At 40.8% G+C, this 18,639-nt stretch overlaps 1 protein-coding gene across 1 annotated transcript in view; it reads right to left on the reverse strand.

The window, feature by feature from the left end:
* Positions 1–348: 348 nt before the first annotated feature.
* Positions 349–18,639, reverse strand: part of EMCN (endomucin) — a gene marked incomplete at both ends in the record, with an annotated part of 42,686 nt that continues 24,395 nt past the window's right edge. The window contains 7 exons of the mRNA XM_079534122.1: positions 349–411; positions 3,348–3,421; positions 12,188–12,249; positions 13,283–13,307; positions 14,741–14,836; positions 16,172–16,237; positions 18,497–18,529. Of these exons, the coding sequence (XP_079390248.1) occupies positions 349–411; positions 3,348–3,421; positions 12,188–12,249; positions 13,283–13,307; positions 14,741–14,836; positions 16,172–16,237; positions 18,497–18,529 (419 nt within the window). The remainder of the gene's footprint in view (positions 412–3,347; positions 3,422–12,187; positions 12,250–13,282; positions 13,308–14,740; positions 14,837–16,171; positions 16,238–18,496; positions 18,530–18,639) is intronic.

Raw genomic sequence — 18,639 nt, forward strand, 5'->3', positions numbered from 1 at the left:
GATGAGGCTGGGAGCAGGAAGGCTGGGATTCTGCCTTCAAACTATTCCCACTGCTCCTATGTTCCCACTGAAATAATCCATGATGAAAGACAGCTCTGCTGATGTTTCACAAGGGTACTACATGCCCCGTGCACATGTTTTTGGCTATGCTAGTGCTCAGAAACTGTCGAGGATGTGTTTTGGACAAGTACTACAGCTAATGATTTGCAGCAAGCCCTTTTCTCTCCCCTCACCATCTGCAAGAAGGAGTAGTTTTCTGCACTCCTCGGCACGTCTGCAGGACCTGGTTCTCCCCTGCCTGCCATGCCTGGAGCACCTGATGCCTGAGCTCATAGCAATGTGCTCAGCTCACCCTGTGCCACAGCAGTGCAGCGCAGTGGCCATCTCTGGCACAGGTAATGAACTGCATTTCTGCAAAGAGAAAAAGTAGAGTCTTTTAATAAACATAATAACTTTTAATAGGAAGTTTTTTTCTCTTCTTGACACATCATGGAGGTAATGAACAAATTTTACACATGCATGTATTTTTTGTAATGTTTCTCTGGTCTTTTCTACTGTCCTGTCAGTAGGATGCAACATGCTACAAAAATATTTTAAAATCAACATGAAAATGCACAATGATTGCTTTCTTTTTTCATTGGAAACTTCAGCAATCAGGAATCTGAGTAGGTGCAGATGCTATTTGGTATATTTTAGGCAACCTGACCTTTCTAAAGCAGGTACAAAATTCCTCTGCTCTGGAGCAACCCAAATGACTTAGGAGCACCCAAACAGACCATAGAAGTTCAGCTGCAGCATGGAGCACCCTTGTTCATTTCTCAACTTCTACAAAACTTCATCAAAATTTCTCTTGGTGCTGCTAAGACAGAGGATTAGATCCATCACCGATGAAATAAGAGCAACAGTTAAAATTAGGAAATGAACACTTTGTCGTAAATATGAACTAACAAATCCATTTAATCTTTTGCCATGCTGCTACTCTAGTATCCAGTGTATACTATCTAGTATCCAGTGATACACGCATCACTGCTAGTTAAGTTTTCTCAACTCACACAGGGAAATTGGAGAGAGAAGTTTCCTCAAAAGCATTGTATCAATGGTATCACAATTCAAATTGCTGGCCTGGCTCTCAGCCCCACACTTACACCACCAACTGTCTCCTTTCCTTTCCTTTCCCAAATGCAATGATGGAGTTTCTCAGCACACTGCCAGAGCCAGTGGACTGAGGCTGAGCAGATACTCACATTACTATAATTTTTGAACATTTACAGTTCTAGCAGAGTAGGATACATGCAGGTAGAAGCACTACTTGATATTTTTGCAGCATCAGCTCTGTACAGATTAAGTCTGTAATCATCACTTGAAACACTCCTTAAACTTCCAGTTATTCGGTAGTCAACAGAAATCTCATGCATTACTCCAAATACAGGGTTCAGCTGCACAATTGCTTTTCCTGCTGATCCCTACTGTGCACCTCAGCTCACAGAGGAGTCATTCACAGCATGTATAATGCAGCGGCTAGCCAAGGAATAGGAGAAAATTAACTGTCTTGCCTGCTACATCACAAGGACCATATTCAGCAATTTATAGAACTTCAAAAAACAAAAATGCAAACATCAGTGCAAAGCATATTCCCCCCCTTCACAGAAATAAAGCATGCACTTCAGTATTTCACCCAGGCATCCCATCCTGTAAACATTTGTGACAAGTTAAGCATGTGCTTCAGTGGGGAGTCTCCAGGAAATCACTGAATTAACTTCCATTGTGGCAGTTGGCCCAGTAATGCTTCAAGGGTCAGGCCGTGTTTGTATTTTGCTACATACAATTAAAAGAACCCTAAATACCATAAGTTCAACAAAGTATGCTATCATATTCCTTCCTGTATGTGCAGAAGATTCTTGTAATAATGACTATGCAAACACGCTCTTCAACCTTCTTGAGAGTTTTTCTGCTTCTACTATATGAGAACATAATAAATACATATGATATACCAGTTATTAAGCCATCAAAAAAAGCACGTCGTTCCAGAAAGGACAGGAGGCACTTGAGGCTTAGGAGTCAAGGGCTAGTCATTAGCACAAGTGTTCTGCCTGGCAAAAAGCTTCAGCTGCTCCACAGTTCCTGTGGCACTGCAACCTTGGTGAGATGTTCCTGCACGTTGTCTTAAACCAGGCTGCTTCACATCTGAAATAACAATTGTATCTCAAGATTATTGTTCCAGGTAAGACGGCTCAGGAATGTAATAGTAAGTGGAAGTGAGCAGTACAGAGTAAATCCCACATGTAGCAGATAACAGGGACTAAGTCCTTTTCAACCCAGGCCATTCTATGATTCTGTGATTCTGTGAACCAGGAGATTGTCCTGCATCCAACAGAGTCAGCTTTGGGATTTTAGAAATGTAGCAACATTACATTCTGATGTTCTAATTCAAGGGACAGATTTCACTTATTTTATCCTTGAGTTTGCATCAGGAAAGCTCAGTTTGGGCATTCCCTAGGGACATGAGAACAAGCTGAAAAATTCAAAGATGTCTCTTTGTGTTTCTGGTCAACCAGATCTGTCTCAGTGGAGGATGATAGCACATGTTTAGGGGACTCCGTCCTGCAATGATGGTGCGAGGCTGGGCTTTGTCTGGACACAACACAGTTGCCTCTGCCCACTCCCTGCCACGATATGCTCTGACATCTATTTTCTCAGGACAACCTTCCCTTTTTCTTTCCCTTCCTGGGAAACAGACAGATTGTGGTGCTTGGGAAAGCTTCACAGATGAAGGAAAATGTAGCACCCATATCTTAAACAGCAAATTTTATAGGTGCTTTAACGATCCTTGCCCTTGTATGCGTAAGAACTTTGTTCAATACTTGCCAGTTCTGCATGTTGGCAGTCAAGAAGTTTAAGGCAATCAACTGTGTCAATAAGAGTACTTGCTGTTGCACAATGTGGAACAGCTACAGCCTTGTCATGAAACCAAAGGTGCTGAATGTGTAAGTTCCTTTCCTGTGGGCAACTGCCTGAAAAAATCTACTTCTTTTTGTAAGTTCCTTTACTAGGAATTTTACTAGGAAATTACAACCAGGAAATGAGCAGCTAAAGCCACATGCTAAGTCCATAAAGGTCAACCTCTGTGTGATGGCAGCTTCTTCAGCTGCCATGGACTTCTGCAGCCTTGGTTTGCCCAGGACTCTTGTTCTGGATGGACTCTGCAAGCTGAGTTTTGTTTAAGTCATTGCTCACCTTGTTTTGTATTTTTAACCCTGTTTAGTTATATAGCACAATATCAAGATCAACAAGTGTTATCCAGACAGGTACTAACATTACAGAACTTGAGACAAAAGTAAGAAACTTACATATTTATTGCTGAAGTTTGAAGAGGAATCATCACACTGTCGAGCTTTATTCTTCCCCTGAGATGAATTCTCTCCTAAATAACAGAAAATATGTTTTGCATCAGTTAAACATACAGGGAGAGGACTAATGAGTCCAGCAGCAGCACATCACTGGCCTCTGCATATACTATCCTGTCTCCTTGTTGGGAGCAGCAGAAATTGTCAGATAGTAGATCCTCACTGCTCCCTAGGTGTCATAGAGTGTATTCTCCCTACAATTTGGTCTCAATGGAGTGTTATTACCACAATAAACTTCACTGAGAAGCACTGAATATTTTTCAACAATAATGTGCTTGAATGTGCTCACTTCCCAAGTGTTCAATTTTGGATAAAATTATTTCAAAACACATTATAAAATGCTGCTAAGTTAGTGCTTCAGAAGTTCTGATGGTATTAAATTTCAATTAAAAAAGCCTTCAGCAACTACTTCAATAATTCATATGACATTTTAAGAGAAAGTATAAGTTTCTGGTAGAAAGAAAAAAGAAACATTTCAACAAGATTGATATATTTTACCATGGGGAAGATAATAGTCACTAGTTGTAATAAATATCAATAATGGGCTATTGGTTGCATTCTCAGGTGGTTTCTCTGCTGGGCTTTGAGGCAGACTTTCATGGAAGGCACATACTTTGCACAGAGGGAAAGCAACATGTCCAAGGACATCTCCCCAGATATGTATCCCCGCTGATGTCAATAGGCTTTGGATCAGAGCACAAAATGAGTGAGTCCCATGCTGCTGCAGAGTCTGTCTGGGTTTTCTGGTGCTAAACACACTCAAGGGCAGAGTGAGCTGCCATCAACTATTGCTGTGGTCAGCATCTCTCTGTACTGTCAGTGACTGTCTGATGGGAGGCTCTGGGACTGCAAATATGTCTGAAGGTATCTGCATTATGGTGTCTACAATAATTAGTGCCAATAAACCACCAGGTGATGAAGACAGAATGATGATGCACTGAGGAGGAAATAATCACATGGACGTTCCCTGATCAGGAGTAACATGGGTAACAAACAGTTTTAGGTATATGACTGCAGTATGCCTTGAGACCACACGGAGAGGCATCTAGGACAGTTTTGGAGTTTAATGGCTCAGTGCTCTAATGCTGTGCTAAATATCCAGCTGCATCACAAGGAGCAAATTAAGAACAACATTCAGGTTAGTTGCAAGTGGGAAGACGTTTTTATTGATCTCAAAATAGCTGTAAGTGACAGAAATAAATTCCATGACTGCTGAAAACCTAACTTGCCACCAAAACCATCACTCAAAAAAGACAATGGATTAGACCTTGTTTCCCATGAAGGAAATGAAAACCAAACATTTTGTTCAGTATTTTCCTAGAACAGATGATATTTAAACTGATCAAAGGAATAATTTCCCACTGAACTGTGTGGCCAAAGGAGAAAATATGTAACGGGATGGCAACTCTCAACCAGTGTAGCTAGATTACTTGCATGTTTTGAGGCTGTGATGAGAGAGAAGGGATGTACAAAAATCATCAGACACCAGAAACAGTGGAAAATTAGATTAATTTTGGGTTATGCATCTAGTGAAGGGTGACACACGAACTCTAGCACTGCAAACTAGATGGGAAGTATCAAGAGAGACTTTAACCACCAGCTTCTCACAGTATTGCTATACAGCATCTTGTATCTAGAGTCACATGATTCAATTTTATATGTATTGTGGTAAGGTACTGGAAGAATATGTTGACAAAAGAAGCTGGAGGTATTCAGGACCAGGCTGGATGGGGCCCTGGTCTACGTGGGAGATGTCCCTGCCCACAGAAGACGGGTTGGAGCTTTTAGGTGGTCTACAGGGTCCCTTCCAAGCCAAACCACTCTATGATATCATGATAAGGGGTTGAAAGACCACTGCATATTTGTCTGTTCTGCTAAGACAACAAGTAACTGGGAGATGAAGGGACCCAGCAGAGATTGGCCTGTACAATGACCAAGCAGTGCTGGCTGGGAAGCTATGACTGCAATGCGACCCACGTTACCTGCAGTCCTGCCTTGACTGTGGGGCTTCTCCTGCTGGAGGAGGAGCTGTGAGCTCAGAGAGGTTGGCAGAGGGCAGGGAGAAGCCAACCTCAAATATATCCCGCGCTTCTACAAAAACTGAAAGACATGATGCACAGGTTGAGAAAGAGGCCTCTGACAGAACATTTGGAAAATGAAATTAGACTGATACCAACATGTAAGTCTTTGTGGGCAGGTAATCAGTGAATCATTCTATCAAACCTTTTACTTTCTCTCTCATCCTCCAGTGTTGCATCTGCTTGTTGATTTTTGTCTGAAACTAGATTGTAAACACAAAGACATAGGCACTGTGCACATTAGTGTAATACAACAGACAGAACTGCAGTTAAACTGTCTAACTTATTGCCACAGAACACTGTAGATGCCAAAGGGGATAGGAACAAAGTAATGGAAGTAAAAACCACCGTGTACTATTAGACATACAACCTCTGGTTTAGAAGTGCTACAGGGATGAAACAGAGAATGCATCCACGTGCCTCTGCACTGTTTCTCATCTTTCCCTGATATCTTGTGCCAGCTGTTGTCAAAAATGGGGATTGCGTATACAGCCTCCCATCACAGCATCCGCAGGATACTTCCCCTGGAGAGACCCAGCATAGATTCCCAAAGGAAGCTTCCATGTTCAGCACTGGGCACAATAGAATGCACTCTGCACATGTCCTACTCTAAGAAGTCTCTCTTCAACGGAAGGAGGATGGGAAAGAGTGACTAGGGATTGTTTTGGTCTTTGTAGCTTTTGACTCTTCAATGTATTTGTTCTGGGTGTGTGGGAAGTAGACAGCAAGTGGATACTGAGGCCTCTGTGAAGCTCAAGATTTAACCAGGAAAGTAAAAGCACTCCAATGAAAATGCAAGGCTTTCTGATGGATTAGAGTTTCACTTGTGCAGTATTTGGTGTTTTTTTTTTACTCTAACAAGCATAGTCATTTCTGACTATGTTGCATCCTGATACTAGTATATGTGATTAATTAGTGAGCATATAGTCAGATGAAAATGCGGAGTATATAAGATCCATTTTGAAACTCTGAAACAAACATTTCTTTGTTTCACCTTTGCAGAAGGCTGCTATACTAATCCCTCTATTTTTATTTTTATTTTTCTTATTCATTCTGAATCTGAATACATTATTTAGAATATACATACACTGTAGAACAGGGTGATGAATAGAGTTAACAGGTCATATTGTCATGAGTATACAAAGACTTTGACCTAGGCAAAGCCAACTCTGACTTTTGTGGGAAGGCTGTAAGAAAAAAAGGGTATAAAAAACAGACTGACGTAAAAAATAAATTCTGCTGCATCTCAGATTACACTGTGTCTAAGAAAGAAAGAACTTGCACTGCTATTTCACTATAATATCTGCTGCTGAGCAATCTCTCATAAGTTGCAATCTGTTTCAAAGCAAAGAATTAAGGAAAGCATTCTGAAGAAAAGACAATTGAAGAGACTTTTTCATAAAATATGAAACTACTGCTGTAGATGCAGTAACAAAAATGTTTGTCTTGACCATGCAGAGACACAACCAGTGAAACAGGAGGGCAGTGATGAATGGGACCCAGTGCTCAGCTGCACTCATGACCCCCAGCATCACCTGCAAACTCCCTCAGCAGGACTGAGGAACATCACAGAAAGCAGCGTGGAAGGCTAGCAAATGCTCCACAGACACAAACATCAACACATCCTCAGCAGCCTCTCGTTGTAAGACCGCTTGGAAAAACCTTGCAAATTGCATAGCTCAGAAACTGTGCAACCAGAGCTGGATTTCATGATATTTAATATTTTTACTGTAGTTTTGTTCCAGATTCACAACTGGAATGTGTGTAACCAGAGCTTTGTGGTACGAGTAAACATACACTGAATCAAGCCATGAGAAGTAAAAAGCTGGGAAAGTTTATTCGTCTGTTTCTATAATGAAAGATACTACAACTTCAGGTCATTATACAATACAAAGTTAAAAACGTCAAGTATGAGAAAATAAGAAAGAAGGAAAGGGAAGCAGGTACTTGATCTAACTCTTTGATGGTGGAGGACAGTTTTTCTATGAAGCAGCTTCCAGGTTTTCTACCTGCCAGGAAAAAAAAATAGGACACAGAATACTACTCACAAAAGGTAAAAAAAATAAACAAAATAATATCCCCAAATTAGAAGGAATGTCAGCTCTTACCACTCACAAGCATGCAGCATATTGGCAGGCTGCTCTCTGCTGATCTGCTCTGCTTATCTAGTAAGGGAAAGAAGGTTGCAAGGGAAGCTTCACTGACAGAGACACAGCTGGATGTGTGCACCTGGACAAAATGAGAGAGACATGAAACTACGTGCAGATGTGAAGAAACCCCATGGTGGGGTCATGTTTTACACAGCCCAACTCCATCTGACAGAAGCAAGCTTGCCTGGGCTGAGCCCCTAATGAGGCGAAAACAAAAATTCCTTACCTCCTTAAAAGCCATGGTCCATGCTTGGATGTGCTCAGTGTAAGAGAAACCGAAGAGGAATATTATCTGCAACAGCTCCAGATTTGTCCCATTATATTACAGTCAAATGAATTTTTTGATGTATGAGACAGCATAATTAAATATTCTCAGCATTTGGAGATTTATGGAAAACAGTGATGAAGATGCCATCATTCAGCCTCATCATCTCAGAAGACCACAGGATTTTCCAGGTCCAAACCCTAACAACACAGGGGGATGTCTCATCACATGCTGAACTTCATGTGCATTTCCATGGCCAAAGCAATTTCTTGTGCTGAACAAGAAGAGGGCTTTTTAATTTGCTCTGTGATGATTTCAGTGCTCAGCCACCATCTTCTGCAATGGCAGGTTAGAAAGCAATAGCTTTTGGAAGAGGTGCTGATCACATGGGAATGCTAGTCGACCTACATCCTCAGTTCATTCTATTTCACACTGCATTTCCATCAGAGTACACCTCTGCAGAATGATTGATTGCCTTCTCCAGAGTGACAATAAGCTAAAGGTCTTTTGCATGTGACAGTCCAGGCCTCTTCTCAAGTATTCATAGTTTCCTGGAATATTTTCTCAGCTTCGCTTATTAGCAATTCTTGAATTTTCATTTGTATCCACAGTTGGTGTCTTGGGAAACCTTAATGCTTCTAAGTACAGTTCACCAAAATATAAGCCACATCAGCTTTGGCGCACTTTTAATATCCTTCCAGAACATTCAGTGCAGAACAGACAACACCTCTGAAAACCAAGAAAGGCATGTCCTACCCTGCTATCGTAAACAGGCACACATGGATTAGAAATTGCCCTCATGGATCACATTATGCTTAGGCAACAGGACTACTCCTAACAACTTCAAAATATTGTCACCTGCCACATTCCTTTGAGACCAGATACTGAAGAATGAACTGGTGAACTGCCCTTAATACATTCTAGAATGGATACTCCAAGCAAAGGCCAGAAAAGAAATCTGTCAAATCATTACTCAGATTTCAATATTTCAATCACACATCATTCATATACATGGAGTAGCCTTACTCCAATTTCCATTCCTCAGCCTTTTTGTTACTAAGGAACTGCTGTCCCCCAGCATTTTTTGTGATCAATATCTATGCTGGTTTTCAGTGAAATATGCAAAAACAATCACAGTGAAAGCAAGAAATGCTTTCACAATAGGCATTTTATCACTAACACCACGTATGATGGTTTTGAGCTCTTAGTCATCACATAAAATCCTTCATCTTATATTCACAGCAGTGTATCTACCACTTGCAGGTCTTTGGGCTATATTGAATTCCCAAATAATAAATACTTTCGCAGGTAGATTTTTTTGGAGTTCTATATTGTGTAAGATCATTTAGTTTCCCTATGAAAAGCTGACCTAAATTTGCCTATACACTCAACTAAGAATGACTGTAGTAAGTCCTGTGCTTGCACATCAGTGAAAAACTTTCAAAACAATTCAGCATCCTAAGCATTTATATCCAAGCTGAGTTTTCACATAAGTTGCATGTACAGTCACTTATCTTGCATCAAGTGCAGCAGTTTACTGCCAAATATGCATGAAAAATCAAAGTGTTTCATTTTGTCTCCTTGTTTTTTTGCTTTAGATTGCTTCTTAATAAGTGGTGCCTTAGAGCTCATAGCCATCAGGAAGTCAGCCTTCTAACAAGAGTTTTTAAAAATAAGAGTGGTAAAGCTCACTTTTGCCCCTAATGATATTGCTCCATTAAAATGCATTACTTTGGTCCAGTCTTAATTTAACGCTATTCTTTTTCTGTTTTCTTTCACATTAATTGTAGGTATTTGAAATAATATTTTTGATTAAATTTAATTCACCTACACCTCTGAAAAAGGAGCCCTTCTTTTCCTTTTAATGTATGAAAAAAAGAAAATTAGGTTCTGACAGATTTCTAAGATAGGATTCTTCAGTAGTCAGTGGACCTCTGAAGATAAAGCTAAGTCCAGATCAAGACACATGTCCAAGACAGATAGGATAAGTCGCCTCTTGGACATATGTCTCTTTTAAATGACCGGCTTTTAAGTGTGCAAGTGGCTCGGTTGTTTAGATGTATAAAACAAGACAAGACTGAACTCACTACGAGCTTTGATCAGGACATGCCATGCACATCACCAACACAGGGTTTTTCTAGGTTACCTGTCTGAGAGGAGTTGCTGGTTATATACTTACACGTTTTGTATATAAGATTTTTCTAAACATTTTTGTAACAATTGCACAGTCACAAAATCTTCTGAACAGAAGTAAAAATTAAAAAGTGTACATTAAAATAAAACCTCATTTGAATATATGTGAAAGCAGAACTTTGTTATATGCATGCTCAGGTTCAGGTGACCGGGCAGCCTATTGACAGCAGGAAGATGCTAAGGGTCTGACTATAAGCCTGGGGCTTTTTCTAAGAGATTTCTCCTATTAGTCAAGACGCTTTCTAATTTGGTTTGCACATGCAACCTGGGGCTGCTATAACATGCTTACTGAACATTTGAATTCCCCCTTCAGTTGACCTGGCTTTTACACATCTAGAAATGAAAACGAACATGTAGATAAGTGATTGTTACAAAAGTTGTAAGAGAGACCAGATGAGTCAGGCATTTCCATGCTTTGTTGAGCCTGTACAAGAAGTGTTTGCCTTAACCCTGAGATTTTAACAAAACAAGTAAGTCTTATTCATGCGGGCAGGCACCCCAACATATTTGAAAATATCTGTGTGAGTGACCAATATTTCTGGAAGGAAACAGGCCTCTCCTTCTGAGTGTTTTTAATTTTAGAAGTTGAGCGTTTCTCCAAAGCTGGGGAAAAGCAGGACTTCAATTTCAGTGAAAGCATGTTTAATTTCGAAACCTGTAAAGCTGTTAGAATTCAAGAGAAAGTGGTAGCTGTTTTAAATATGAATTGTATTAATGAGAAGAGGGCAAGAATCTTGTCTTGTAAGTGGCTATGAGTCATACCTTCCAATTATAACATGCATACATCACACTTCAGTAAAGAAGAAAATCGAGCATCCTCTGGATGGAAGAAATTCAGACACTTGCTAAGTCAGCAGCTGATTAACAACATCAGATCTCATCTTGTGAAGAACAGTGTGCCTGGGTCCTGCCTCATTTACACTCTGCAAAACACGATGACTGCTGCTGAAGTTACTTTCTTGTTGAAAGTGGTATGAGGGCAGAATCAGTCAAAAAATGTCTATGAATCCCAGTCCCAGACTTCACTCAGAATTCAGAAAGAATGTTATGTTTTTATGTAAACATGCCCACAGCTCCATACCTCTTAAAACAGAAAAACATCCATTCTCAAAGACATGTAATGTAAAAACAATTTCCCGAATCACAAGGCTGAATTGCAGTCACGTAAGAGTCTGTTAAGTAAGTGTCAGAGCATTATTTACATTTGTGTCACAGGGAATTTCCCATCAAGGATTCAGAAGAAGAGGAAAGCAGGTATTGGGCAACCTCTGAAATGTTACTGGGGGAAGCAGAAACCTTAAAAAATTGAATAAAGTAAGAGTGTTGTTCCTGGAGGACTTCTATAGGGAGGATGGGAAGAAAAGTAGGACTATGTAGCAGATAAAGTGAGTTACCACATGTTTAACAGTAAGAAGAATAACCATGAGAAGTTAAGAAAAAAGAAAAAAAAATTTAATAACTGGGAATCAGATTAGACAGAATTTTATTCCACCTCAGTGCTATTTTGTTCTGCTCTGCTCCTGTAGAACCTATAGTTACCTCCATCTCTTGCTTGTATTGGTGAGATTTTCATTTCTTTTTTGTACATTAACTGTAACCTTTACTCCTTTCAGCTTCTATTACACACACATTTTGCAACAAAGTGGATCAGTGAAGCACAGGAGAGAGTAGGACAAGACTAGAATTTTATGACAAGAGTAGGATTTTGAATACATAGGGTGACTGGACACAAGGCTGCAGCATTTACTCCCAACCCTTTTGGCTACTGGAATATTATCAGTGGACAAACATCCTTGTGTACCCAAATCTAACTGATAAATATCACTACCTTGATTATCCCTGCACATGCCTAGGTGTGTCTCACCACTGAAGAGTTAAAAAATGGTTTTCCCTATAGCAGTTGTATTTCTCACTCCCAGACACTGACACTGCACACAGTGCAGCTGTGCTGCAGCTCTAAAGGCTCCCATTTGGCTTTGGCTTTGGTTTTGCAGTGTGAAGGTACCCTTGCAGTGACTTCAACCTGAGAGGAAGTGAAGATGGTTTTGCTGTTGGAAATGACATCCCCAAATACAATGACACAGAAGAATCACTCACCAGTCTCAGCAGAAGTTGTCTTCACGGACAGAAGTTTGACACCTTCTTTATCTGACTGGGCCCTGTTGGTGACAGAAGACGAGGCATAATGAGCATGCAATTCTGTCACACTGCTCAGTGTAATACTACTCTAAAATCACGGTCTGGAGGCTTGAGATGGGTTTTACAGGGTGTTGTGCATGAGTCTTATTGATGGCAAACACCATACACCAGTGGCTCTGAAAAGACTCCTCTCTTAAAACGTGATAGATCAGCTCACACAACTCCAGGCTCAATTCAGTGCTCCACAGAAGAAGTACATCCATGGAAAGAGAGGGAGATATCTTTTCTCTTGGCCAATGCAGGGCGTATAGCTGTGTCGGATTGCAAGAAGGAGCACCTTAGATTTCAGGAAAGATGGGGATAGCAAGTAAACCTCCTGCCCAAATGGTTTTGGTCATACAAAACCACATCCAGACCTAACAGCCTTTGGTATGTATCTTCTAATGGATTTTTCTTCATTTCACTCTCATACTTATGCCAATACCATTTTCACAGAATCACAAATGTCAGGGTTTGGAAAGGACCTCAAAAGATCATCTAGTCCAATTCCCCTGCTGGAGCAGGAACACCTAGATTAGGCCACTCAGGAATGCGTACAGGTAGGTTTTGAAAGTCTCCAGAGAAGGAGACTTCACAAACTCTCTGGGCATTTTAACAGAGGCTGTGCAAATGGACAGGTGGAGAGAAGATGGGACAGAAGAGTATGTAGTGATGGAGAACAGAGAGGAACAAAGAATAAAAGGAGAGAAGTAAAAAGGAAAGAAAAGGGAAGGGAAGGAGAAGGGGGAGAAAATAAGTGGACACAACACAAGGCATTTATCCTTTCCAAAAGGATCCCTTGCAAAGCAGTTGCATGTTTCCGTCCATGTTATAATGCATACACGTGTACAGTAACTGCAAGCATGTTGCTTTCGGCAACATTGTTCTCTTTAGGTAGCAACTGCTTGTTATGTTTAAGCAGAGAAAGATGAGAGAATCACATGCAGAATTTACTGCATTCACAAGTGCCCTCCAACAGATCTCATAGCAATGCAAAGAAAAAATTTAACTTACTGTTCAGTGCCGTTCTCTTGTCTGTCTGAAAAAAGAAACAGAACTAGGGTCATTTGAGCTCAGTCAAGCAAAACATTTAGACACAGCTATTGCTGCTGCTAGCAGAAGGCTGAGTTGTGATTTTATAATGTTTAATTAAGTATATTAAGACAACCAGACTGGATGGTAACTGTCAGTTCTCTAGCTCATCCTCCCAAAAGATCACCATGCTGACAGTGGTTTTTGAGCACGAAACAGCTCATCCAGAAGGCAGGGTGGGGGACACAAACAGCCTGTGTGCTGCAGCGGGGTTTGCCCAGCTAGCAACATAGCCTGTCATCTCAGTCAGCGAGGAAGGGAAACATCCACCAAACCTGTTTTCTCCTCACCCAAGTGTGGGCAGATGGATGGGGTGGGACAATCTAGGACGCACAGAGCCAGCTCCCATACACAGATGGATGGCAGGTCACTGTTGCTGCCTCCTCTTGTTTTCTAGTTAATTTGCCAGTACTGTGAGCACTGGCATTTGTGTGTGGGGAGGCTGGCAAGCAAACGAACTTCACCTAATGTCTTTACCCTGAAAATTCAGTAATTTCCTAAACAGGCAGCACACCTTCTGCTTTTTGTTTTGTTCTGATTGCCATGCCATTGGCCAAGTTAGTTGCAACGCAGTTTGCCTTGCTCTACAGCTTCCACATCCCACTGTGATTTTGCATACCAAGTCCCAGTGATTTCACCGCTGAGGCTCTGCACAAAGCTCCTAACTCATGCCAACTCACAGTTAGGATTCAGATATGTTTGGTTGTTATTTCATTTGATGGAAAATTGCACTCTCATGTGGCCAGATTTGGCAACTCTCTGAAATACCTGGCAAATGAGATGTAATGGAATTACATCCTCATTACCTTAAGTATTTCATGGACACCAGTGAAATTTATACTGGTTTTAGCTGATCTGTCAAAAGCAACTATTTCTGCAAGTACTTTTGCTCAGTGGTTTTGTACCCATGCATATGCTGTAACCAAAAAATTTTACTCATGTATCAGGTATTTCCTAAAAGAAAGCACTGACACTTCTTTGCTTTTATTTTGAACAAAGATAAAATGAACATCAAGAGATTGTGCTGAACAGCATCTCCAAACTTATTTTCACTCTCTTTTTCTATCCAACTGACTGATCATGTTAGTGCAGCTGTTTTTTTAGCTCTTTGCAGCTGCAAAAGGTGAAACAAAAATCTATACGGCATTATATATTCTCAAAAAAATCACAGATATTTTTGCTCCCTCTGTTCTTCCTATTGATTTTGAAAATGAAGTGCTGCTTTCCCACTTCAGGTAAAATACTCTGAAATGCAATGTTTCCTATCAGACTACTGCAGCATCTCTAGTTAAAGAAATCTCAAAAGCCTCCAGAAATGTTTTAATAATAAGCACACCGATATTTTTTCTTCCCTTTGCTCAGAGAAGGTCAACCAAATACCTGGAGTTTTCTTATGGCACACTCTGTACAAGGCCACCAGAGAGAAGGCGGAGAGGGTAATGACAATCAAGGCGATGACAATGGGCAGGATAACACCTGCAAGACATGCAGAACATCATTTTAATCTCTTATTTGCCTATACCCAGGCACTCATGTACCAGGGTGAGAGGCTCCTGGCCCCAGCCCCCTTAATCCCATGGTGATACCTTCGCCCAGGCTTCAGCAGGTTCAGCACCTGCCCCAGTGGGACCTTTGTAGTCCTAATCAGTGGTTGGCTGCAAGGTTTGCCCCTGGAGTGGGTGGTCTTAAAGGTTTATAAAAAGTGCCCCACTGCAGAAACAATTTTTTTATACTTGCAATTTTTTTTTTTTTTTTTTGAAAGAAAGACTCGTCTGAAATTCAGTGACTAAAGCAATTTTTTCTCTTTCAGCATCGAACACCCAGAAAGATACCAAGGAATTACATAATTCAGTAACATTCCCTGCAGCACTTACAACCATGGATATAAAATGCAAGATCTTCTTTTTAAATGAGGTCCTTTCTTCCCTTTTATTATTTCCCACCATCTGCCATTTCCTGACGGGTATTTCCCAGCCAAGAAGCAAAAAGGAAAGAATTATGTCATGAAGAGAAGCTTTCCTGGGGAAACATCCAAGCCCAGCTTCTCTCCATTTATCTTTTTTTGTTGGCAGCAGTCAGCCACGTTTGGGTTTAGCCCCATGTCAATCAGGCTGCAGAGCCTCAGCATCCTCCCTCCTGCTGGCCCCATATTTTGAAATGGCATCTTCACTGATTCTTTATGCAATTAAAGTTTAATATTCATATAAATGTGTATCTGCAGAACCAGAGGGAGAACTGAGAGATGAGTTCAGAGTAGAAAAACATCAAACGTATTATGCTGAGCTAGTGCTTTGGGTAGGAAATAGCAGATCTGCAGTTATAATCCTGCCCCAGAGACATGCGATTTTAGAATAAAAATTAAGTAACATGCACCATGCAAACAACAACTGCTTGAGCAATTCATAGAAGACTCTCTCCTAGTCCTTCCCTCCCCACTCACCCTCTCATGACACTATGGACAACATATTCATTTAACATATTTATAACATTGTATTAATATAACGAGTATTCATAATGGTATGTAAATTATATTTTCACATTCCCATTTGTCTTCTCTTACAGAGTATGACTCCACTCACATTTTCTTCTTTTTTATTTTATCACTTTGACTTCAGTCCTTGGGGATAATCATTCTGCTTTTCAGTGGGAGAGGTGTCAACTTGCTGAGTTAAATTGGGTTTGCAAGAGGGTCTATGGCCTGGTACAGACAAATAACACTTTCTAATTTGTTTCTTTGCAACTCCAAGCACTCATCTAAAGCTATGTTCATCTGAAAACTGAGAAGATGGACAACAAAGTAGTAACACTCACTAGAGTAATGGATGGTATCCTCCAATGCTTTCGTTTTCTCGGAACTGTTTCCAGTGCTGCCAGAATCTAGATTTGCAGAAGAAATATTGCTTTCAGATCAACGTGCAAGTACCAGAGTTTCTATAGACAACTTCCCCCACACCCCAGAAAAATTACCTTCCCCACACACCTTTGATGTCGGCATTTCTGGAGCCATGATGTGCTCCACAGCTATAAGTCCCCTAAGTAGCACCTGGATAATTTGCATGAGGGGTGGAAAAGCCTTAGGACAAACTTACATTCTCTGTGAACCATCATACAGATGCCTTTTCTGGATCATCTGCTTGCCTACTTACAGTTATGCCTTTAGGAGGTTAAGATAAAGGTCAACATCAGCAACTTCTCTTGACAAGCAACTAAATAACAAGTGTGTGAAATAAAGACCTGCCTCCAAAAGATGAAGAACCAAAATATCTCAGTGATAATACCAAAAAACACTAATGGTAGGTGAAGAAGTCCAAAGGGGGAAAATACGAGTAGCTGAACATTTCCTTGACAGTTGAGCGTGACAAAGTGATGTGCGTACTTGCTCTCCCACATCTGGGGAGAGCAGGGACTGCCAGAGCCTCTGGAGCATTTTTAAGAGGAATGCATTTCTGCCTTCAGGTGCTAATCTGAACTGGAGTTGAGTATCAGCTATCCAAGATACCCATCAAAGTTGTAATGCAAGACAGACAGCTCCTATTGCTCATGCATCGAAACCAGTGTAGTTGCACTGCGCTTCCAAAGGATAGAAGGGGCTGAGCTTGCTGGGTGGAGGCTGACATTAATTGAGCCACTACAATTAACTCATGAGGGCCATTTTGAGGACTAAAACACAATTCTGATTTGCTAAGCTTCCAAATGACAGGACCATTTGTTTTACAGAATCTTTCAAGTAGGCAACATTTATAACTCTCATCTGCTGAATTAGAGTAGCCAATAATGACTGTTGGTCCCAAATCCATAGGTCTCCTTCTTTCTCCATTGATTTGGAACTCAGGTCCAGTACATTTAAATATTTCAGTGATGGTTTTTTCTCCATTATTCTCTTTTTGCCCATATTCCCATGCTCATAACATCCTGATCCACTCCAATATGTATGAGCATGTTGTCTCCTGATGTAAGAGGAGTAAAGCAGAGAAAAGCCAGGCGGCAGCTCTTTCAGTAGAGATGCTAGTATATTGGTTTTGAGATACCTACAAGCCAGGCAATTCTAACTTAAACTATTGTGTGGATATAGTATGGTGTCTATACAATGTAGCCCCAACTGAGGCATTTAGATGTTATACGCAGGAAACCATCACTGCCTGAGACTCTTGTCCCTGAACATCCTACCATGTTTCTTTAAAGTTCTCTCTCCTCTGGTGCTTGTGTGCTGAAAGGTGATAATGTGAGGAGGGAAATGGGAGCCATCATGAAGTAACAGAAATAATTCTTATGAATTCATGATTCTATGTGATTGCTTTGGATTTCCCAGGAAAATACAATTATCCTTTTCACTACCCTATCTGATAGACTGCAAGATACACAGGGCAGGCAGACAATTATCACAGCAGTGAGTTATTCTGGTACTGACTGAAAATGTCAACAGAAACAAATTACACCGAGAAACGTGAAAATATGTCTGTGAACTTGTGCAGTATCGCCTCAGGAGAAAAATGGAGGGTTCAAAGGCACTGGCTATCTTCCTACTTGTCTATTAGACGACCAAGACGTGAGTAATGCGGAGAAGACAAACCCACAGGTTAGTCTTTTAATTATATGTGTGTATATATCACTGAGGAAAAGCAGTAGCTAAATGGAAGCGCTATTGAATGAGTGAAATGGATTAAGGATTTAAAAACATTATCAACGTTATCCACTGAATTTTCCTCACAATTCAGCCCATCCTGCCCACTTTCTGGAAATGGAATCTGAAAGATATTTTCAGCTAGGGAAAGATCTGGTATCTGAATAACAATCCATTACAACAACCAGGTTCACTGCACAGGAAGACTTTGCCTTACCCTGAGACCAGTCGCTTCTAACCACAGGATATGGAAGGAGAGCCACTGACAAAACCTAGGCCCCTGGCAAACACTGTTTCTGTATTAATTCCTACCTCACCTTTCAGTATTCTGCTACTCTGTTTGCTTTGCCTCATCTACTGGTACCACATCACATTCACTTGCATTCACTGCAAAGTTACGCACTGCAGCAATATGAGCATCCCTCATCTCCTTCTATGTACTGTGCTTCAGATTCCACCTGAGGTTCCACTTCCACCTACCCTCTTCTTTTCCAAATATTCCCTTTCCCTCTTACCTGTTGGTATTGGCAGGGTGCTCACAGAAAGGTCTGAAAGAAAATGGAAGGAACAAAGTTGTTATTATCTGATTAAGAGGTCCTTGCAAAAGGAAAGCAAGTCTTCAATGCTGTACAAACTGGCAGACTCCAGTGATGAGCTC

The sequence above is a fragment of the Tetrao urogallus genome, assembly GCF_951394365.1.
Source record: "Tetrao urogallus genome assembly, chromosome: 4".
NCBI lineage: Eukaryota > Metazoa > Chordata > Aves > Galliformes > Phasianidae > Tetrao > Tetrao urogallus.